We start from the raw sequence: 24,140 nt of genomic DNA, 5'->3' as shown, positions 1-24,140 counted from the left end.
TGTCACTGGAGGAAAAAAAAAATCACATATGCAATGGGGGAGAAAATGATTTCATTTGAAGAAAAAACTGAGATAAGACAAAAAGCTTATAAAAGCCTATGAAATGTGTCTCCTAACTTTTTCTCCTTTTTAGTCACCATTGTACTTTTGAGTACAATTGGTTAAAAATTAGTGTTCAGAGGCTTTGTAAATTGTTGGGAGAAATGGTTCCTTCCTTAAACCAATAATTGAATTGCTTAATTGAGAACATAAATCTCTGTTGTGAATATTGACGGTTTCTCTTTGAGGGCTCTGTATGCTACACCTACCAGCCCGGGCTCCATTGTTTTATAGACGTGTCAGGTAAGTGCTTTTAACACAAAGTATTCCTCCCTTGGTATGTACTAAGTAATAAAAGTTAAGTTGTTCCTAAAATGATTTTTGTGTTTCTGTTTCAGCTGTGAGTTAGCCTCTGTTTTTTAAGGTTAAGAATGTTTCTAATGCAGAGTGTCATTAATTAGTTTTCCCATGGCCCTTGTGTTCAGGGATTCCATGCCTCCTGAACAAATTGCTAAGCGGTTAATGGAAAACGATATTTTGTTAGGCAGACTGGGAAAAGTGTCTGATTTATTCCTAAAACAACGTTTTAGAGTAGGGCCCTGGGTTGCTAGATCATGGATGTTCATATGGATTTAGTTATTTGTTCAAATACTAATTTTTGTATTTCAGCATACTATTTTGGTTGCTCTGTGTGTTTTTTGGTTGCTTGTAAGCCACAAGTGTTCTTTACTTTTCAAGAAGCCTTAGAAACTGGAAATGAGGAGAGAGGCCTCATTAGCTCAGAGAACTTTCCGTAGTTCTGTTCAACAATCTCTAGTAGAAATAGAAGGCTGAAAACCATACACATGCAGCATGGAAGGGGGTGGGCCCCCAGCTTATTAAATTGCCCAGCAGCTGCGCAGGGGAAAAAGAATCACTAAAGAAAGGCAAAATGACAAGCAATAATTACAGCCAATCAGAAAAAGCCAAATGGGAAAACCCCACCAAAACCCCATGAAGATGTGAGAATAAAAAAGAAATTAACCAGAGTCATACTGGCATAAATAGCAATATGAAACATCAATTAGAGTCAAGGAATGATAGATGAGGAAGAAACCAAGTTATGGAAGGGCTAGGCTGAGTTTTTGGCCAACACCCAAGTTAGGGGTACAAATTGCTTGCAGAAGTGTCCAAGACACTTGGCTGATGAGTGAGAATCTAAGCAGAATGAGTCCCTTATGATGAGTTTAGTTGTACAGATATTCAGTTTGTGTGATAATGGAGGAGTAGATTACAGATGCTAAAGAGGCCCCCCACACACACACATATATGCACCCCAAGTTTGGTTCTGAAGGACCTTGTTGATCACAGGGTCTTTTAAAGCATTTTTCCTGGAATATATGCATACATACACTCATGCACTTTTATACTGCCATACCATTACTTATGCCAGTTTTTTCCTGTTTCTAGAAGCCTCTTTTATTCTTCAACCATTTAGATTTGGATGCATGTTGGTGACCCTCAATGAATTACTCTTCCCTCTATTCTGCTTCCTCCTCCTGCCTAGGTAGGGGATGCAAAATGAGGTGTCCATGGAGGGAAGAAGCCCTTTGGTGAATAGGTTAAGGGTCCACTGTAGACAAGCTTGCTACCTCCCCCTTCTACAGAACATGGATGCTCCTGAGGCCTTCTCTCCTTCAGCTCCCCCAGAGTGGGGTCACTTTGATTGCTGGGCCTCTAACATGCGATGCCTCTAGGGTAACAAATTTTCCTTCAGAAGAGTATCTGGAATAACCATTTTTTTGAAGGGGGGTTGTTTTTTAAGATATTTTTTTATTTTTTTAATTCATTTTTTAATTGAAGGAAAATTGCTTTACAATGTTGTACTGGTTTCTGCCATGCCGCTACTACTAAGTCGCTTCAGTTGTGTCTGACTCTGTGCGACCCCATAGACGGCAGCCCACCAGGCTCCCCGTCCCTGGGATTCTCCAGGCAAGAACACTGGAGTGGGTTGTCATTTCCTTCTCCGATGCATGAAAATGAAAAGCGAAAGTGAAGTCGCTCAGTCGTGTCCGACTCTTAGCGACCCCATGGACTGCAGCCTACCAGGCTCCTCCATCCATGGGATTCTCCAGGCAAGAGTACTGGAGTGCGGTGCCATTGCCTTCTCTGATTTCTGTCATACAACAATGCAAATCAGCCATATATCACCTCCCTCTTAAGCCTCTGTCCCCTCCTCCCACCCCACCCATCTAGGTCATCACAGAATGCCAGGCTGGGCTCCCTGTGTTATACAGCAACTTCTGACCAGCTATCTATTTTACACATGGTAGTGTCTATATGTCAGTATGGCTGTGCCAGGTCTTAGCTGCAGCTTGTGGGATCTTTGATCCTCACTGTCACATATGGGACCAATTCCCTGACCAGGGATCGAGCCCAGGCTCCCCACAGTGGAAACGCAGAGTCTTAGCCACTGGACCACCAGGGAAGTCCGTGGCATAACCATTTTTGAGTCTGTCTCTGGCTCTGAAACCTCACCATTGTCCACATTATACACTTTCCTAGAGTATAAACTCATAGCCCAGCAAGTCCACGAACTCATCCTGTGAGATGATGTTAGAAATGGACATGGACTATTGCCCACAATGGCGACTCTCACAGCTGATCTTAGCATGGTCAATGGAGACGGGACATTCAGCTGTTATTAACTGTTTATCATGGATCCCATACTTTACAGACATCATCTTTATAAAGCCCACCAGCGAAAGCCCTCCTGGAATACATGTGTAACCAAAGTTATATTGATCAGCTGGTCGCAGCAAGGGGGAGCACATACCAGAAGAATTGTGGGAGGTAGACAAGATAACTTGTTGGAGCTGAAGTTGATCACAGCATAACCTTGGCAGGGATTGGTCAGAATCTATAAACTAGGGAGTTGCTGAAACACCCAAGAGATCTTTAGACACACGAGTCAGGTAAATACACACCCAAGTTCATGGCAGCATTAGTCACAACAGCCAAAAGGTTGAAGCAACACAGATGTCTATCAACAGAAGAATGGATAAGCAAAATGTATATACATACGATGGGATATTACTCAGCCTTCAACAGGAAAAAAAATCTGATACGTGCCACAATATGGATGAACCTTGAAGAAATTATGCCAAGTGAAACAAGCCGATGGCAAAAAGGCCAATACAGTGATTCCACCTATATGAGGTACCTAGAGTCATCACATTAATTCGGACAGAAAGTAGAAAGGTGGTTTCCAGGGGCTGGAAGGAGGGGAGAACGGGGAGTTACTGTTTAATTGGTTCCGTTTATCTGTTTCGCAAGTCACAGAACAGTTTTGCCGAAATGTGATTTTTGTTTGAATTCTCAGTTCCCCCACTTGAGACTAGCTGTTAGCAGAGCTGTTTTTGAGCTTATTGGTCTTGCTTGTTTATTCCTCTTAACAGATGAAAGTAGTAGATTCAGGATTCCAACCCAAGGCAGCTGTGATGCTCAGCTTGGGCTTTTCTACCACAGGACTCCCTAAAGGTGAAAGCAGCCTTTTGAAATCCACACAGCCCATTTGTCCCCAATCCATAACAAATGCAATTTGACAACAGCGACTATTCCAGGCACCATAAAACACACAGGTATATGGCATCACTTGGCCTCCAGGACCTCACAGACTTAAGGACAAAACAAAAAGAACTATAGGGAAGTATGATTCATTTGAGAAAGCAAATGACCCTGTGCCCTTGTAAAGTATCTATATAACTGTGATAGTGCTTGCTTATATTTGGTTAACATCCTTTGACAAAGAAACAGGCCTCTTCTTTGATTACTAGAGATGAGTTTCAAATTTAAATGGAAACACGTAACACATTTACTCAGGTTTCTCAGACATACAAACAATGGTGTTAGCATCTCTCCTAAGGAGTAGAATTTAGATAAAGCAGAAAAAAGAAAGCAAAAGTAATTTCTCACATACACACCATAACTTAATGCTGGGGTCAGCAAATTTTTCCATAAAGGGCTAGATAGAAAATATTTTAGGCTTTGCAGACCACAGGCAGCCAAAGACTAGGTAAACAAACTAGCAAAGCCGTAGTCCAATAAAACTTTATTGATGGACACTGAAATTTGGATTCAATGTAATTTTCACAGGTCATAAAATATTATTCTTCTTTTTAATTTTTTCCATCCAACTGAAAATATAAAAACCACTCTTGGCTCAGGCTGTAGAAACACAGCAGAGAGGCCGAGTTTGGCCTGCAGCTTTAATTTGCAAGGCTTGCTGCTCCAATTGTGGCCGAAGGTCCAGCAACATTGACAGCACCTGGAAACTTGTTAGAAATGCACACCTTCAGGCCCCCCCGCCCCCGCCCCGCAGCCGCTGGAGGACACTTTAAGAACGTCACCTGTGTTCATTTACACATCCGAGATTGAAAAGCACTGGTGTGAGGTCTACACAGGCTCCAAAGCCAGATTGGGGGACCCCAGTGCTGCAAGACAACTTGCAGTGCTGCAAGACAACAAGTGCCCCTGGGAAAGTTCTGAGCTTCTCTGTGCCTCAGTTTCCCCACACGCAAGATGAGGATGATGGCACTGTCTCCCTCAGCATGGTTGTGAGAATTATACTCACACACAGAACTCAGCGTTTGTCGTTAACTCTTACAAAATCTTCTGTTATTTTCCCAGCAACTGCTCTGACACCAGGCATTGTGGAGAAACTGCGGCCCCGAGAGTTGGAGACACTTGTTTAGAGTCACAAAACAAAGGTCTTTCTGCCTCCAAATTTATCCTGAGGATAATGAAAGATTTAAGGGTACAGAAAGGGGCATGGTCCCCAGGGACTCAGATCTTCCTATTCAACGTGTCCTTTCTTGTTTTGTTTTTTTTAAGATTTTTTTTTTTAACATGTAGACCATTTTTAAAATCTTATTGAATTTGTTACAATATTGTTTCTGTTTTATGTTTTAGCTTTTTGGCTGTAAGGCATTTGTAATCTCCAGCCAGGGATCGAACCCACAGCTCCTGCATTGAAATGAAGTCTTAACCACTGGACCACCAGGGAAGTCCCAACACATGTCCCATCTAAGGATTCCCTCTCAGTAGCCCTTCACAGCCCTTGTTCCTTACATATCCCCTCCCCCAACAGTGTGCAGCTCCAACTCCACACACAGGGACCTTCCCCCAAATCTTTACTCCAAGTTCCCCTTTCATTCCTTGAAATTTATCCTCCATTAAGTTGCACAGTGTTTTTTTACAACTTCTCTTTCTAGTTGTGGATTGTAAATTTTCCTTCTGCTGAGTCCTGTAGCTGGCTGACTGTTTTTCATTATATTTGTAGGCCTCAGGGAAAAAAAAATAGGCAATTCCTTTATTTGAGAATCCTGACATTTATTAGCATAATAAAACTCTCAAGATGAGATTGCAGTTTTCCAGACAGTAATTTCATTTGCAGGACAACTTACAAGGAATTTATTTTAAGGCCAGGTAAAACCTAAAATCTATGAGACATGCAGAAAATGCGGGCCCCAAATAAAAGGAAATAAATGAGCTGGGCATGGGAAACTCAGCTGTTGTCTCTCACAAGTTAATTAGGGGTGACAGGAACAACAGCTCAGGGAATCGAGTTCTCAACCCATCCTGGTCTGCTTTCAAAGCTGCTGCTGAAGAGAAGTTTCTTCTGGTTAGTTCCTTCTAACACCTCGCAGATCATCACATCCTACCCCCTTGACACTTGAAACCATCGTCGCTGTTAAAGCAGCTGTCACCAGCAATACCTTCCATTTCACAGAACTCTCATATCTATCATTTGGCTGACCTGCCAAGAGGCCCAGTGATGGCCACATAGGAAATTCTCTTCTCAGTTACACTGAACTTTAGTGAGGTTAAATGACATGAACAGCGTCATATGGCTAGTTAAGTAGCAGCCAAAACTCTAATTCGATTCCTCAGAGTCTACTAGAAAGAAGGTAATTATAATAATAATAATAATAATAATCAGGTTTTAAAGCACTTTGCGGTTCAGGAAGCCGATTTCCTCAGTCACTTTCTTGCATCCATTCAGGGCCCTTGCGATGCGGTGAAATAGGAGGGAGGCCATGGAGTCAGGATGCAGATTTTATATAAAACATATTTGTATGATGGATTCTTACCCTGGCTTCCCCAAAATGCTAAGCCTGTGGCACATGCTTATGTGCTGCTGTTTCACATGGGAACAAAGTCCCGAGGGACCAGGAGAGAAGAAAAAAAAAAAAGCAGAAGTGAGGCAGAGATGGAGGGGACGGTACTGATCCAGCTACTGCTTGTTTCATCATGACCAGTTGCTCGGTCTTATTGGACTGTCTTAATATGTCTTGCATAAGAAGAACTGCCTCTGTACAGTCCATACAGAAGGGAGGAGGAAGGGAGAAGAACTGATTAGCAGCCTCTGTCTCCCATTGATCCAAATTCCCTGCATGGGGAATTAACTTCCCAGCTCTCCTTGGTTGCATGGTGTCTCAATGCCTCTGCAGTAACAGAACAGTCCATAGCACCACACGTGGCAAGGCACCATTGGCCAATGCTCACGTGAAGCTGATCAACATGGTAGGGAAGAGTAGAGCCCATTCAGAACTGGTTTTAGTGGTGGAGACTGGAGTAAAACAAGTAGCAAGTAGCCAAGGTGATCTGAGGAATGGGTGAGGTCAGTGGTGGAATAGAGCATGAGAGATATTTGATACAACTATCAAGTAAGGTAACCAGTCCACTGATGGCCAGAGTCCATTCATCCTTTTACTCCCACCAAATACAATACTGCCAGCATTATAATACTAGTCAGTTTCAGGGTGTGATTTGAACCCAAGTCTGCTTGATTCTGCAGCCTATAAAATTCCCATGATAACATGTCATATACAAATACATATAATCCATAAATGTGAAACATGAGCATGCAAAGACACCGATGCTGAAAGTTATTGAGTTACTGGGAGAGTCTTTTTGTTAATAAGAAGAATGTACTCAGTATAAATATAGTATAAATAGGACATACTCAGTACAAATAGGCATGCGAGCATGCATGCTCAGTCGCTTCAGTCAAGTCCAACTCTTTGCAACCCTATGGACTATGGCCCACAAGGCTCCTCTGTCATGGGCTTCTCCAAGCAAGAATACTGGAGTGGTTGCCATTTCCTTCTCCAGGGGATCTTCCTGACCCAGGGAGAGAACCTGTGTCTCTTATGTCTCCTGCACTGGCAGGCAGGTTCTTTACCACTACTGCCACCTGGGAAGCCCAGTATAAATGGACAGTAGAATCAAAATCAAAAAGACTGTGAGGATAGAGCTAATTATTTGAGTAACCTGCATAAACAGGACCACATCCTAGAAAGCAAAGGCCATATCAGAGGTCTACAAACCATCCTTGGATTTTTAATTCTCCCTGGGGCTTAGGCACATCTGTAGAAATACAAGAAACCACTGCCTCAATATTGCAAAACTGAGGCCAACATATGATTCCAAGAAAAAGGAGAGGTGGCAGAAGAAGAGGAAAATACAAAGGCAGGGCGAAGTCATCTACTCTGGAAGCTGGGACTCAGAAGCCTTAGGTAATTCCAATGATAATATCAGTGAGAATGAATATCATTTAAAATACAGTACCTATGCCTTCCATATAAATTCTTTACAATATTTCTTCCCTAATCTCCATGACTTTATAAACAGTGACAAATAGAACTTACTAGAAATTATTGCTGACAAGTGTTGGAAAACTTTCAAAAGAAGTGCATTCATTCAACAAACATTTATTGAACGTCTACCATAGGTTAAATTCAGAGTTCGGCACTGGAATTATTTGGTTAATTAAAACATGACCGTGTACTCTAGGAGCTCAGTTTAGGTCAGCCCTGACAAAACGGCTTTATTTTCTGAGGTCATGTCTAAATTTTTCAGGAAAGAGCTGCATCAGCCATTAGCAATTTCTGTCCTGGGCACTGAGTCAGGAACCACCAACACATACACCATATATTTCATATTTGTTGAAATATACTAATCCACTTGTTCCTCTGGATGTTAGTGGATCTTCCAGAAGGCCATAAGGATTTGAGCTGGGAAGTTCTTGAGTTCAAAAATAGGATGCCCAATGAAGTCCAATTGAGAAGGGGGGAAAAAATCATTCAAACAACAGATGGTAGTCTGGTGGGCTGTCCCTCTGTCCACAGGGTTCCTGCAGCAACTCTCCCCCTGAAACAGTGATAATTTCCTCCTAAAAAGGAAAAAAAAAAAAAAGGAAAATTCACTTTTAAGCAGAAAAAGGAAATAAATGTTCACCAGAGAGAGACTGGTTCAAGATAGAAAGACTAAGAATATGTATCTCCCTCCTCCTCATTCAAATTTATAGAAATGACAGAAAAAGTGTTCTTAAAAAGAAATAAATCTATAAAAGCATGGGAAAATAAGAAGGAAGGCCACCAACAAAGCAAGACTAAAATCAATATGTGATGAGATTGTCAGAGGAGTAAATGTAGGGCAGGGGGGAGAACAAGTTGTCAGTGGGCAGGTTGGGGGAACCCCAGATGACAGAGGTCTGTGCCTCAAGCAGGTGAGGATGTGAGGAGCGGAGGCCGAAGCAATCCAAACGGTTCAGACAATTCCACTCCCAAAGATGAGATCCTCACTGTCAACTCCAACCTTCACCACATGAAGAGGCTGGATTTGAGAAACAGGAACTGTATCCACAGATGAACAAATAGGAATTTCAAAGTTCACAGATTCCCCCCAAAGCCCAAAACTTATAAACATTTAAGGAAACTCATAACCATAAAAGAAAGATGCCAAACTCAAACAATCGAAATGACTCCCAAGAAAATATCAGGTTTATAAAACAAACAAAGAGTCTTTCACAGATATGTATTAAATTCCTCAGTGAAATAAGAAGATAAATCATCCACGAAACAAGAATGGACTATTATACAATAAAAGAACCCATTAAAGAACCTGGAAATGAAAGGGACGCCCATTTAAGTTCAACACTTTTTTTCAATAGAAGACCTGGAGAGCGGAATGGACGTAACTAAAGAGCAATTTAGTTGCCAGGAGAACTGACACATCAACACATCTGTAAGAAAAAGACACCTGAGTAGAAAAATGGACAAAGGATATAAACAGATAATTCACAGGAGAAATCCAAGTGGCCATTAAAGTGTGAAAAAATCCTCAGCATCAGTGGTAATGAGAGAAATGCAAGCTCAACAACAGTGAGATACATTGTCTGCCCATCTGGTGGGAAAAAATTAAAATGACTGATAATCCCCATTATTGGCAGCAGTGTCCGGGAACAGCCTCATATAGTTTTGGAAGAAGCATGAACTGGCGCTACATTTTAGGAGGGCAGTCTGGCAGATCTTTACAAAGTAAAATGTGCATAGTCTTGTAGCCAGCAATTCCAGTTTGAGGGATCCATCCCAGAAAAAGATTTGCATGTGTGCCCAAAGGGACACATACAGAACCGTGTGTGATCATGAAAACCTGGAAGCTGCGAAAGTGACCAGCAAAAGGAGGATGGAGAACGAAACTGTAAGATACATCCACACCAAGGATGTGGTGCGTGCCTGGATTTCAAAACATCCCACAGACACATGTCAGTCACAACCAGCTTGTCCTGATAATATACAAATGTAAGGTATAGTGTTTTTGTGCTTTACACAATGATATCTCATTGAAACCTTCCTGACCCTGAAGAGGTGAGTACTATTATTAACCCTATCTTGCTGAGGAGGAAGGGCTTCCGTGGTGGTTCAGTGGTAAAGAATCCACCTGCCAATGAAGGAGACGCAAGTTCAATTCCTGGGTTGGGAAGATCCCCTGGAGGAGAGCATGGCAACCCACTTCAGTATTCTTGCCTGGAGAAACCCCATGGACAGAGAAGCCTGGCGGGCTACAGTCCATGGGGTCGCTAAGAGTCAGATACGACTTAGCAACAACAACACTGAGGAAGACACTAAGGTCCCAAATTTGAATAGTTGCCCAAAATGACACACAATAATGAAGGTGAGGCTTAAAACTTGGAGCTTGATTTCAGGGACTCTGCTTTCAAAACATGCATTCAAGGATATGTTGTGAAAGTGTCAGTCACTCAGTCATGTCCGACTCTTTGTGACCTCATGGACTATAACCTGCCAGGCTCCTCGGTCCATGCAATTCTGCAGGCAAGAATACTGAAGTGGGCTGCCATTCCCTTCTCCAGGGGATCTTCCTGACCCAGAGACTGAACCCACGTCTCTTGCATCTCCTGCCTTGGCAGGCAGATTCTTTACAAGTGTACTACCTGGGGAGCCTGAGTCATGGTGAAAGTTAAATACAACATGCATCATGGATGAGAGCAACAGGCACAGCGCTCAAAACAGAGCAGGTGCCAATGTCCACACACCCCTCCTTCCTCTGTCCCATGGCTGAAATGTAAGGAGAAAGTCTGGTTAACCTACTTTTCCAGGCAGTTCTCTCCTCCCAGCATCTAGCTATTTGTAATTGGATAGTTTTCTATGTGCTTTACTTGAAGTTAAGAGCTGCCCTAGAGACCTGGGGACATCCGTGAAGAACAAGTAATACGAATCCCAGAGTCCCTTTTATAGCAAAAACCCAGTGAGATGGCCACGGAATTCTGTGAACATTCTACACCTGCGAAGCTCAGGGAGATGGGGACCCCTGTGTTGTCACAGATCTCTCTCCTAGAATCTGGGCCCCACCTTTCTGGGTCACTGAGCTCCACAGCTGGCTTTCTCACAAGTAGTACTGAAGCCACATTAACACAAAAGTTGTTTCTTTTTATACACACTGTTTGGAAGGCAACATCTCTTCTAATGTGAGGTCCCCAGCAGGGGAACAAATAACAAACAGAGTTGTGGGAAACAAGAATGCGCATACCGCTTCACAGTTACAGGGCGCTGTTACACACAGTCCCCATGTAAGACTCTCAGGAGCCAAGCTAAGTATTATTTATAAGACATTTGTTCGCCTAGTTAGGGGACTTCAGCTCGGCATGAATAAGGAAACTGCCGGAGGTCACACACAAATTAAGTGGTAAGGCTGTATTTGGAACAAGAGGCACCAGAAAAGCTTCTCTAACTGCAGGGCTGCCTGCCCAACTTCAGCCAACCCTATGAAGCTGCCAGAGGCTTGTCTAGAACATGCTCAAGAGGGACATCCTGGAACAAGCTGGGGGTGAGACATGGGCTTGGACAGAAGGCAAGTCAACCAGCCAGCCCCCTTCTCACTCAGGTACTCAAGGTAAGAACACGCCTGCAGACCAGGGCTGGAGATGCCCACATGAGTAGAGAGTTGCCCAGAGAAGAACAGCAATTCCAGAGCCTGGTCTAGACAATCTCTGGCCTCCTCCATCAGGATGGTCTAGATCCCTGTGATCCTAAAGAATTTCTGGGGCTACCTGCTCACTCTCCATCCTCATATCTTAGAATGCCCACAGCCTGGCATTTTCTGCCCTCCCCCACATCAGCAACCCTAAGAGGAATACCTTGTGGAAATCAATGAGATCTGTGAGTGTCGCATGGCGATTGGGGTCCACTCCCAGGAAGCTGTAAAAGTCCCCAGAGGCATCCACAAGAAAATGCTTGAACCCCTTCTGCAGGCGGTAGGAGAGGGTATAACCCCAGATTTTCTCACTGACCCGGACCAGAAATGCACCCTCGGTCATATTCTCAAGGAGATCTTCGGCATCTTCTCGGCTGATAATTCCTGGTTTAAAAAAGAAAAGAAAAAAATGTCAGCAGATTCTGCAACCCCTTTCTCATCCAGCCACGCTTCCCAGCTCATCCCTGCCCCTCAGCCTCTGTGAAAAGTCTAGAGAAAAGGGGAGCCTCAGGAGCCGTCCAGCACTTCCCTTATTCCAGTGAGGGGACCTCTTGGCCCGGAGCAACTAGCGGCGGTGAGCTTGGGGGCAGAGTTTCTACTAAGACCCCAGTTTAGCATGCTTTCCTCCAAATTAAGCCACACTAATTTGGATTAATTGAGTAAAATCGGGCAAGCAAAGAACTAGTAATGAGCCGGAATTTTACCGTCTATCGATTACAAATACAAGTCAACAAACATTGCCCTGTGGAGATCCTTGAGAGTCCTGCTTTAATGAACAGACCAGAATGACTTATGATTACTACCTTGGTTATCTCTCTGGTACCTGTGAGTGAGCACCTGGAAACAACAGTTCCTCTTAGGAAGTAAAAAGATTTCCTCTGTCTATCTATAGACACAAGGCAAACAGTTTCTTAATAGGGGCACAGAATTAAGCACCACTTCAGCTCAAAGAACAAAACATTCTCACGTTCTTCAGTTCTACACAATGTGGCTTCACCAGAGTATGACAGTCAGGTCTGGCCTTAGAGGTGTTTGTGCATCAGTGTCAATCCCCTGAAAGGCTTTTCAGGAGCTGCTCTCCTCTGGGCAGTATCGGAGGGGCCATGTGTTTGGTGGGTCAGGCTTTGGAGGGCAGGGTGGTGGAAAAAGGAGAGGGAGACTTAGTCTACCTGTCCACCCCTGCCAGCACCTGCCTATGGGACCTTCAGCCAAGCCCTTAACTTCTCCAAGGCCTTTTAACATTTAAATGACCATCTTAACCTATCTATTTCAAGGGCATGTTATGATTTTCAAGTGAGACCAAAAACTGAAAAATCATTTCATAAACAGAAGAGCTGTGGGAATGTTGGCTCCTGGTCTCATCTGTTATTTGGGGGAAAGGTAAATTTGCAACACAATGTCCTCTTACACACCCACTTATTTACCACCTACATACATTCAGCAGGGTTCTGCCAGTCACACAGCAGAGGGCAGAAGGAGGCTGGGCTGCTCGTCACGCTGACCCTGAAGGCACTGCACACGGTCACTCAGCACCCCCACCCCCCGCCACGGCACCCCCAGTGCCTCTGCCATGATTCAGTGCAGGGACACTCCCTTCCCTGATCTTTCCTGCTTCACAGGAGGTGTGGCAGGACCTCCTTGTGCCCAAAGCAGAGGACACAGAAGCCACCACACGGTCACAGGTCCCCTGTTAAGATAGCCAACAGCACAAATGGGGGCCACCTCTTTCCTCCTGGGGCCGAGGACTTACCAGGAGGCAATCGAGCCAACAACCCTCCTCCCCCACCAACCAGGCAGGATAAGCAGAAACCAGGAAGAGAGGGGGACAGAAGCGGGTGGGAAGCACCTCCACCACAGGGCACCCGGAGGATGGCACACACATCCACGCAGGAGGCTAGATGCCCCCAACGGCCTTGGTGGGTTCAGCTGGAGAAGCAGCGGCAGCCAAAAGAAGACCAACCAAAAGGGCATCCCAAGGATTTGTCAAAAGACTCAGCAGTGTCCCTCAGCCACCTCCCTGCCCCAATACCAGAGGACTTAGATCCCAAAGGTGGCTGGGGTGGAGGGGTCATTAAAGGGAGATAGAGACGAAGCCAAGGCCTATGAAGGAGGAAGACCAGAAGACACCACCTCTGTCCCAACTTGAAGTATCTCAAGCTGAAGCCCAGGGTCAACTGGCGGTGGAGAGGAGAGTTAAAATGGGTGGAAACACTTGATGTGACTTGAGTTTTTAATAAGCAAAAGTGACCAGTAACACCAAAATGGCAAAGTCACATCTCAGTTCAGTTCAGTTCAGTCGCTCAGTCATGTCCGACTCTTTGCGACCCCGTGAACCACAGTACACCAGGCCTCCCTGTCCATCACCAACTCCTGGAGTCCACCCAAACCCATGTCCATTGTGTCGGTGATGCCATCCAACCATCTCATCCTCTGTCATCCCCTTCTCCTTCTCTCTGCCATCTAAAACCCCAGAAGATCTTTCCACTGACCTCCATCTGGCAAAGCCTGGCTCAAGAACAGTGGACACCAGGCTCCGAATGCCCTCTTTCTCCCGGCTGATCTGGAACCCTCACTGAAGGATTTCTCTTCTCTCCCAGGAATCACAGGCTGCTGGTTGTCTATACTCTACCTTTGTGTGGGTTAGAAAACATCCTTCAAGGTGGTTGAACTGGAAAAAGGTGTCTCTCTGAGCCAAAAGGACTAAGCTTACATTTCTGCCTTTCAATTCATTCTCCCCTAAACCAGCCCCCATTGAAAGTGAAAGTTGCTCAGTCATGTCTGACTCTTTGTGACCCCATGGACAATACAGTCCATGGAATTCTCCAGGCCGGAATACTGGATTGGTTAGCCTTTCCCTTCTCCAGGAGATCCTCCCAATCCAGGGATTGAACCCAGGTCTCCTGCATTGCAGGCAGATTCTTTACCAGCTGAGCCACAAGGGAAGCCCAAACTAGCCCCATTGGCTTCTCTTTATTCATTGCACATTCTGCCTGACCCATCAGGAATCATTTTATCCCAGAAGGTTGGGACAGCTCACCTTTGGGCTTTCATGACCTTCTGCCCAGACTCTACAGTATATTAGTAAACCAGCTGGAAACCAGCTCAAGGATGGAGACTGGCAGCCATGAGTTCTGCTCAGCCTCCCTTCCAGAGAGAGCCTGCTTCAAGGAGCAGCATCTGCAGCTGTTGTCCCTGCAGGATCCACCATGCCCAGGAGGTACCACATGCCTGATTCAGGGCAAAGGGTATTATAACAGTCCAGGGGTGGCAGAGCCACCATGCCTATCCTATGTTGATGCTGTTCAGTCGGTAAGTCCTGTCCGACTTTTGCAACTACATGGATTGCAGCCCGCCAGGCTTCCCTGTCCTTCAACATCTCCCAGAGTTTGCTCAAACTCATGTCCATTGAGTCAGTGATGCCATCCAACCATCTCATCTTCTGTCATCCCCTTCTCCTCCTGATGACCCTACATGACACTCTCTTATGTGGGACTCCTCTACTGAGCAGTCTTTTCTCGGGGGCTTCCCCTCAGCCTGACCAAGGTGTTCTTCTGAGCTGCACTCCCATGTCAGGCTCTTCCTCTCAATCATCCATCCTTCCTTCCCTCTGGCCATTTACAGGTATCAGACCTGCACCATGTTCTTAAGACTCTCCCCACCTGTCCCATTCCCTCTTCCCTTCATCCTTCAAAGGCATTTCCTCCAATGAAGTTCTTGGACTTCTGCTTTTGGATGACCTGAACAGACAAAGCAACCTTATCTTTATATTCCGAGTGCCAGAGATGTTGGGGGGAGGGGGGCTTGTTTACTTTAGAGCAGTGAATATGCACATGAACTAAAATCACAGCTCAGGGACTTAATCAACAGGTGGCCTTAGGCAGGGCACTTAAGCCCCTCTGAAACCCAGTTCAGTGTCCTCGTCTATTAAATGGTACTGATTATAGCACCTATGTCTTAGATTGTTTGAGACTTCATTACAGTAATGTATTAATGTGCTTATCACATGTGTGAATGTGCTTATCACACATGTGAATGTGCCTGAGAAGTAATGACTGCCCAATACCATGTAACTAATCTGTACTGGATACACTGCTGCTGCTGCTGCTGCTAAGTCGCTTCAGTCGTGTCCAACTCCGTGCGACCCCATAGACGGCAGCCCACCAGGCTCCTCCATCCCTGGGATTCTCCAGGCAAGAACACTGGAGTGGGTTGCCATTTCCTTCTCCAAAGCATGAAAGTGAAAAGTGAAAGTGAAATCACTCAGTCATGTCCGACTCTTCGCGACCCCATGGACTGCAGCCCACCAGGCTCCTCCGTCCATGGGATTTGCCAGGCAAGAGTACCGGAGTACACAACATATGTGCTACTGTTGGATGTTACCTCATGCTGATAGCAGCAACAATCATAGTACTGCTGGGCCGTGCTTCCCACACGCCACACACCCAGTCCTCTCGCAGAGGCTGCTGAGGGTGACCTTTTCTGAAGGGGACCACTTGGGTCCCTGGGCCCTAGCCTGGGCTATTCCATATGGGGGACTCAGCAGGCAGCTCAAATAATAAGTATCAGTGAACTCTGTGATACCTCTTTGATGCCTTCCTAGGACTCAAAATCGTAATCTGTCCAAGACCAAAGGTAATACAGCCTCATAGCTCAGGATGGCAAAGACAGTTTTACAGAAAACCAACCCTCAGGAGAATTAGTTGGTGGCTGGGGGATGTGAAGGTTGCTTGGGGGAAGAAGCAGTTGCTTTCCTGCTCCATTACTCTGCTGTCCATCTCTCTCTCCCCAGATCACCCTTAAGCTAAGTGTACTGGGAATCAGCATTAATCGTATCCCATCCCATCCCATCTCCTTTGATACACTTTATAACCTCCTGGCTGAGGAAATGGCGGGGCATACCTCCCCCCTTCTGGCTAGGGAGTGAGCTCACCATCAGGACCACAGAAACTTTCTAACTCTGCTAATAATCAAGATCTTCTGCTGAGGGATACAGCCTTACCAGATAATGCTCCAGGGTTGTTGACAATTGTTGGAGAATACAGCTACCGATTCTATCTGAGCCAGTTCTCACCCTCAGACAACAGGAAATGTAGTTTTTCCTGTAATTTCCAAAAACACCTTCTTTTCCTTTCTTCCCTTTTCTTTCCTCCAACAAACATTTATCAACCACTCTCTAGGATCCAGGCCCCATGCTGGGCATCTGAGAGTCACCATTGAATGAGAAACAATTCCTGCCTTCCAGAATCTTTGATTCTGGACTGAAATCAAGATTAGCAGAATTTTTATGGGGGTGTGGGGAGGGATGTGGTGTGAGAGGAGCTCACTGTAACTGGTGGTGATAAAGACCATAGAATATGGGCTCAGAGAGGTAACCCACCCAGCTCTGGAACCCAGGGATGGAAGTGCCAGTTAGACTGAGAATAGAAAGTTTAAGACAGAGGGGCACGGAAAAGGGGGAAGTTTGCAAAAGGAAAGAGCACATGATTCTTTGTGGCTGGAGGGAGAGCTGAAGTAGGAGCTGGGCAGTGGAAAGACGTGTAGAGGTTGGAAGGGGTCAGGCCCCAAAGCACTCTCGACACCATTAAAAGGATTATGGACTTCATTCTGAGGGCAGTGGGGAGCTACTAATCTTCCCCAAACAGAGGAAGAACACGAGAATCTTCAAGAGTGGGAAATCGATTGAAGGGTATGGACTAGAGACATACAAGCCAGGGATTTCAACTCCGTGATGGCTTTCTCATGTAAGCGTTACTTCACAGCTACATTTCCACAGTTGCAACCTTGGTATCCAGCTCCCAAGCCACTAGTCAGCCAGGAACAGTTTCCATTGTGAGGCAGAGGGCCAAGGGTCACATGAGAAGCCTGATACTGAAGCCAGCACTGGGCAGTACCTTGGGGACTCGGTGGCCCCCATCGCATTTAGTCTCCTAACAACCCTACCATTGTCAGTTCATAGCTGAGGACACTGAAGTTCAGCAAGACAAGTGACTCACCCAAGGTCACAGAGCTATTAAGTGGTAGAGTCAGAATTTGAACTTAGGGCCTCGGACTCCAAGTCCAGCTCTCTTTGCTCTACACCATGTTCTCTCATGCAGAGACAGTAAGTACTGTGAAAGACCAAGAAGGAGGAGATGAATGAGATCTCTGGAAGTCAGGGCGAGATTTATAGAGGCAATGAAGAGGGATGGGAAGTGTGCCTTGAAGACTGGGTAGATGCTATGTGAGCAGAAAGGAGTGATGATGAGGTGAAAGAGGAGCAGAAGAGGTGAGTGAGTGAAACATCACAGTGGAGACCAAGAATGGCACATCCATGGGACATCTATATAACGTGACATAAATTTAATCTACTTCTCAGGAGGTTGAGAGACATGGAGAATGGAATGAAAGGCCTAATACATGAATAATCTGAACACCCCTAAACAGAGAGGAGATTGAAGAGGTGGGAATATCTAAAGAGCGAATGTTGATTGCTCTAAAGCCCGCCCCACAACTACTGAAGCCAAGAGCCCTAGAGAAGCCCGTGCACCACACTGGAAAACAGCCCCCACTAGAGAGAGCCAATTTTTTTTAAAAGAAGTCAAAATTATAAAAAAGAATGAAGGCTGAGAATTAGTCAGCACATAATAGTGAAATGGCACAAAGCGACTCAGTGTCTGAGTTTGTCAACCAGAGAGAAAAGGCAGATTACCTACAAAGAATAAACAAATTGGTGGCTGACTTTTCAGTTGCAATAACAGAAGCCAGAGGACAACGGGTTAGTAATATTTTCAGGGTGCTGAGAAAAAAATAGTGGTGTTTAATGAAACTCTCTCAAGGTGAAAGGAAACGTAAAGGTATATTCAGAAAAAATTTGAGAGTTTGACTACTAAGAAAATTTTAAAGAATATATATCATTTAGAAGAAATATAATCCTAGACGGAGAATCTGAAATGCTAGAATAAATGATGAGTATGGCTACTTTAAGTCAATTTTTAAAATATATTACTTACAAAGTAACAATAATCATGGGTAATTTGAGGGTTTAAAAAAGATAGAACTAAATTACTGGATAATATCTTATCATTTGAGAGTAGGATGATTAGAATTTGTTTAGGAAGAGGTTAAAGATATATATTAACAAAGCATGCATGTGAAATCATCTGAATTAACCACTGAAAGACAGGCACTGAGAGTGGTATAACCTCCGAACAGCAGAAGTGGGAAGATGCAATGAGGAAAAAACAAATTATTTTTCAATGAAGTGTGAAACAAGCTAATAACTGAAAAATAAATACAGTGTAGTTCCATTTATATTAAACTGAAAAACTCACAAAGCTAAACACTCGTGTTTGGAGACCAAGATATAAACAATATATGAAGCAAAAAAATGATGGACAAAATACTCAGAATAGGGATCATATCTGATGAAAGGAAGAGGGATAATGGGTGAGAAGAAGGCTGTGCGGGGGGCCTCCAGTGACTTTATGCCTTGCTTTTCACCAGGGTCAGTGGCACAAGGAAGCAGAGCTGTAATCTGGCAGAAGCCCAGCGTACAGATGGAGGCCCTTGATGGGGACTAAGGGGAACAGGGTGTCGGACCTGACCTGACCTGCAGGTCCCACAGGTGCCCAAGGCTTCTCTGGGGGTTGGAGGCAATCTGACTCACTGCAATGCCCCCTGTGGGGCCTCTGCCCAGAAAAGACAGGGCCGAGGTCAGGGGATAGAGGCCCTTCAGGGCAGCAGCCCACTTCCCGTGGTTTCATCATGTGAGGGTGAGAAAGTGGGGAAGGCAGCAGGGAACATGTACATCAGCACAGCAAAGGAGTCCAGGATGACTTCAGGCCCCTGGCACCTGCACAACAATAGCATGGGTGGGAGTTTGCAGCCAAAACTCCCGTGAGGTGGGGCAGCTGCTGCTCCCCGCTCAGGTCTATTATTGCACCTCAGGCACAAATCCCCAAGCATTCTTCCTGACGCCTCCCCTAATCATCTCCCTGAATTCCTCTCAAACACCACCAAAACTCAGTGTTCACTATCAAAATAGTTGCTCCATCTGTACTAATTGACAGCAGCCCCGGGGAAGGACAGGCACTTTAAGCACACTTGCAAAAGACACTCTGCTCTCACGGACCCATAAATCCACACGTTAGCAAATCCTAAAGCAGACCCAGGATTCAGTTCCCATCCCCTCCACCACTTCCATACTGGTCCCTGAAATCATTAGCTCAAATTGAACCTGAGTAACCAAACGAGCTCCTTTTATTTCTCTGTTAGGGCTTCTCCCCAAAAAGGAAGAAAGGCAGGCAGGCCAGACATGACATTTTACTTTTTATGGGTCTCAATTTATCTGACATGCATATTTCTTAAAGCTTTCACCAAAGCTACGCCTCACCGGCCAGCCAACAACACCTCCATTACCGCTCAGCTATTTCTCATTCATTTCTGTGACTTTCCTTTCTTATTGCCACACTTTCCAGACAATAACATTAAGGGGATTGGAATTATTAAGCTCTTCCTTCTCAACAGTTTCTCAGAGCATCCTGAAGCCACAGAGATTGTGATGAATGAGTTCCAATGCCTTCATTTTTTATAACTCCAAATGAAATTTAGCCACAGCTAAGTGCTGAGACAAGGGTTTCACTGAACAAGCTTCTTGGTTTCAGACGTATTATGCACAAAAGGCACCATTTCCTGCCATGACTGCCTGCCTGTTCCAAGCTGACATGCCAGGTTCAAATTATGGATGCCGCTATTCATGACAGGGTTGCAACCACCCAGCAAAATGACTTCTGAAACTGGCTACACAAGGATCTTGCGTAGCAATAACCTCAACTGGAAGTAAAAATTCATTATTTGATTCACGCCAGTCTCATTGACTGGATTGTGAGCTTCACTAGGACAGTTATTTTCCTCAATATGGTGGCCCTCCATTGGTCTTGCCCACTCAGGACCATCTGTGCTTCTTCTGGCAAGAGAATGGTGAGCTTCTTTTGGGGAGCCACACCTTCCCACTCAGTCTATCCAGTTGCAATGGGATGGACTCGTCCCTACTCCAGGAGTGGTCATGTGACTCAAGCCTAGCCAATCAGAGAGCTCAACCATTTGGCCATGATGACTGGCTCAGGAGTGGGCATGTGACCACACCAGAGTCAACAAGGCAGAATATTGGGACTAATACTACAAATTATTTGAGAGAAAAGTATGTCCCCTCTTCAGCTAGATTTGAAACTAGGAGAACAAGTGCAGGCATGCTACCTCAGGCTGATGTATTGTTTGAGAATAAAAACAACACGGAGAGCAACAGAGCTGAGAGATGGAGAGAGGCCAGTTGCTGAAAACAAGCTCCCTGAATCAAGCAAAGCCTGAAGCTGGACTAGCCTCTTTTGAGTGTATCGGTTTGATAGCTTTCTGTCAATTGCAAGTGAAGGTAAGTGTCACAAGGGGAAGGAAATTGTCAGTTTTGCTCACCACCATATGCCCTGTGCTTAGCACAGTGTCTCACATAAAATTGAAGCTTAATGTTAATAATCAACAAATGATTTAAATACCTTACACAGGAGCCTGCTCCCTAGTGCCCCTGCCCAGACAATTCAACAACCTCAAACTCTAACAAGTATTATTATTACCTCTTCTGGAGAATTGTGCAGGCTTCCCTGGTAGCTCAGCTGGTAAAGAATCCTTCTGTAATGCAGGAGACCTGGGTTCAATCCCTGGGTTGGGAAGATCTCCTGGAGGAGTGCATGGCAACCCACTGCAGTGTTCTTGCCTGGAGAATCCCCATAGACAGAGGAGCCTGGCAGGCTACAGTCCATGGGGTCACAAACAGTCAGATATGACTAAACGACTAAGCACAGCACAGCACAGAGAATTGTGGAAGGGATAAATGAAATACTGGATGTTTGATGTTTACCAGACACAAAGCACAAAAGAAATTTTCACTAAATTACCAGTTAAAACATAAAAGCCAGTTTGATCCCACACATGAGGCAAACCAACCAAACCCATGAATACAGACCAGTGTACACCTGAGGAATGGTACCAGATCAGGCAACACCTGCCCAGGGATGCCACCAATCCAAGTGGTACCTCTGAGCACCTCCAGATAGACATGGCCCCAAGCAGGGGGCAGGACCTGGAAGCAGATCAGGGACCCAGATCTTGGCCTCTCTCATACCCTCAGTTGCACATCCTCTTGCAAAGTCTAGACAACACGCATGGCAGTCCTGCCCCTGACCATCTCCCCACAAGTGCAGAGAAGACTGACACTCAGATGCCCTTTTGGAGAGAAGCAGGGAGTGGAGTGAGACAACCGCAATCCCAAAGCCTATTCTCCCCAAAATGACCAAGTTAACTAAAGATGACCACATTGAAAAGAATGACACTAAACGGAATGGATGAGAGTTCATTTTTTCCCTACCACCTAGAGGGGTAGAAGGGGTTGGTGATAACTTCATGAGATCAGAGAAATTATAGAAAAGTACACTGCATTTTCATTGTACAGTTAAATAAGCTTGAAATGTGGCTGTACAAATGTTGGTAGCACTGTGAGCTCTGCATGGGGGCAGACAGTCTATTCGTGATTATTGCAGGAGGAAACACACATTAATTGCAAGCCACGCTAGCCACATCGATCGCCTGCAGGAAGTGTTTCTAGGAGGCTGCAACCTAGAGCAGGCAACGCCCTCCTGCCCTGTGCACTCCTGGGGGCTGATGAGGAGGAGTGTGACCGCAACACGTCAAAGCATCATCTCTATTTTAAATGAAAGCTGGAGGCAAATGGGGCTTCCCTGATGGCTCAGCAGTAAAAAATCTGTCTGCCAATGCAGGAGACACAGGAGACTTGGATTTGATCCCTGGGTTGGGATCAAACGTTCTCCCCTGGAGAAGGTAATGGCAACCCATTCCAGTATTCCTGCCTGGAGAATCCCATGGACAGAGGAGCCTGGCAGGCTATGGTCCATAGGGCTGCAAAGCTTCAAAGCAGCTGAGCATGCACTCACACAGGCAAATTGCTCTGACATGTGAATCTATAAAGAACTTATGGTGGATGAAACTGGAGCCGATTATACAGAATGAAGTAAGCCAGAAAGAAAAACACCAATACAGTATACTAACACATATATATGGACTTTAGAAAGATGGTAACAATAACCCTATATGTGAGATACCAAAAAAGACACAGATGTATAGAACAGTCTTTTGGACTCTGTGGGAGAGGGAGAGGGTGGGAAGATTTGGGAGAATGGCATTGAAACATGTATAATATCATATAAGAAATGAATTACCAGTCCAGGTTCGATGCAGGATACAGGATGCTTGAGGCTGGTGCACTGGGACGACCCAGAGGGATGGTACAGGGAGGGAGGTGGGAGGGGGGTTCAGGATGGGGAACACATGTACACCCGTGGCAGATTCATGTCGATGTATGACAAAACCAATACAATATTGTAAAGTAATTAGCCTCCAATTAAAATAAATAAATTTTAAAAAATAAGTAAATGAATGAAGATATTAGCTTAATGCAACACAAATATAATTTTAAATTTATGTGAAGAAAAATAAAATTATGATTTAAAAAAATAAAGAACTTAATTACTAAACAAGGTAATTTGAGTATGACAGATGTTTAATACTTAAGCATAAGTATTATAAAAGTCATTTCCAGAAAGCTTCTCAACTACTGTAGCAACCAGACTTCATTCTCTAGCAAATGTCAAAGCCACCTTATTTGTTTCTAGATAAGCAGAGAAAGAAGAGCTCATGGTGGGAAAGTAGGGGAGAAAAGTCATGTGATCTGACCTAATCCCCATCACACTGGACAAGCCAGCCCTTCACTGTCTTGACTGAAGGGCCGTCTGGCCTCTATTTACATATCTCAGCAGTCGGTGTGCTCAGGGCTCCTGGACGTAGTTTATTCCATCTCAGGACAACTAACTGCTAAAAAAGATGGTCAGACTGAATCAAAGTCAGCACCCTGTGATTTTTAGAAGTGTTCCACTTCTTGAGGCCCCTGACCTAGAAGACATTAGTGATTGGAAGACAGCAGCTATGCCTCCCACCCCAAGGCTTCCATCTCATGCCTGTCATCATAAAAGTGTGAGGCCATGAAAAGGTTCTGGCTTGAGCTGGAGCCCTTCATCCCAGGGCTGGGACAAGCTTGAGGCTGGGCATCCGTGGGAAACTAGACTACAGGTCCTGGGGCACGGAAAACCTAAAGGCAGTTTCCTGCGTCTAACCCATGATAGAAACTTCCCAGTGTCAGCAAATTAGGAAGACTCTCTTGCAACCACCAGAAATATGATGAGACCATCAGAAGTATATTAAACCAATAACAACAGAAATCACAGTATATTGTTACTCTGTGCTTTTATTTAATCCCAATAGAGAATAAAAAATCAGTTCTATCAAATCCAAGCCATCTAGATCCTCCGACGTCTGTCCCTTTCCACACACTTTAGTTACCCACACCTGCGCATCACAAAACAATCTCAGCAAAGCATGGAAAATGAAAAAGTGTTAGGTAGACAAGACACAAAGGGCCTGAAATCAGAAACATGGAACTAGGGGAAAGGAAAGAGTTAAAATCTTGAGAACACCATTACAATCGAGGCTTTCCTAAAGCAAAAAATAATTCCACTCTTCTTTGTCATCTTTTTTTGAGACCTATAGCCAGTGCACAATTTAAAAAAATAAAAGAAGAAGGAAAAAGATTCCTTTATTTCTTAGTTGGAACAGCTTAAGCAAGAACTTATGAAGAAAGTAGGTCAACCGACCTACTTTTTTTCTTCTTTAGAAATGTTTGCATT

The 24,140-nt window shown here is 44.8% G+C and overlaps 1 protein-coding gene across 2 annotated transcripts in view; it reads right to left on the bottom strand.

The window, feature by feature from the left end:
* Nucleotides 1–7,484: 7,484 nt before the first annotated feature.
* SH2D4B (SH2 domain containing 4B) overlaps nucleotides 7,485–24,140 on the bottom strand; it is an 83,975-nt gene continuing 67,319 nt past the window's right edge. Inside the window, exons 7-8 of one of the 2 annotated variants that reach the window (XM_055537806.1) lie at nucleotides 11,519–11,739; nucleotides 7,485–8,254 (exon numbers count right to left, since the gene is read on the bottom strand). In XM_055537806.1, the coding sequence (XP_055393781.1) occupies nucleotides 8,162–8,254; nucleotides 11,519–11,739 (314 nt within the window). In that variant the 3' untranslated portion in view covers nucleotides 7,485–8,161. The remainder of the gene's footprint in view (nucleotides 8,255–11,518; nucleotides 11,740–24,140) is intronic. The other variant, XM_055537816.1, reaches the window with a different exon arrangement.

Source organism: Bubalus kerabau, chromosome 1 (assembly GCF_029407905.1).
Source record: "Bubalus kerabau isolate K-KA32 ecotype Philippines breed swamp buffalo chromosome 1, PCC_UOA_SB_1v2, whole genome shotgun sequence".
Taxonomy (NCBI): domain Eukaryota; kingdom Metazoa; phylum Chordata; class Mammalia; order Artiodactyla; family Bovidae; genus Bubalus; species Bubalus kerabau.
The sequence above is the reverse complement of the archived record's forward strand: the minus strand, read 5'-3'. Positions and strand labels throughout refer to the sequence as shown.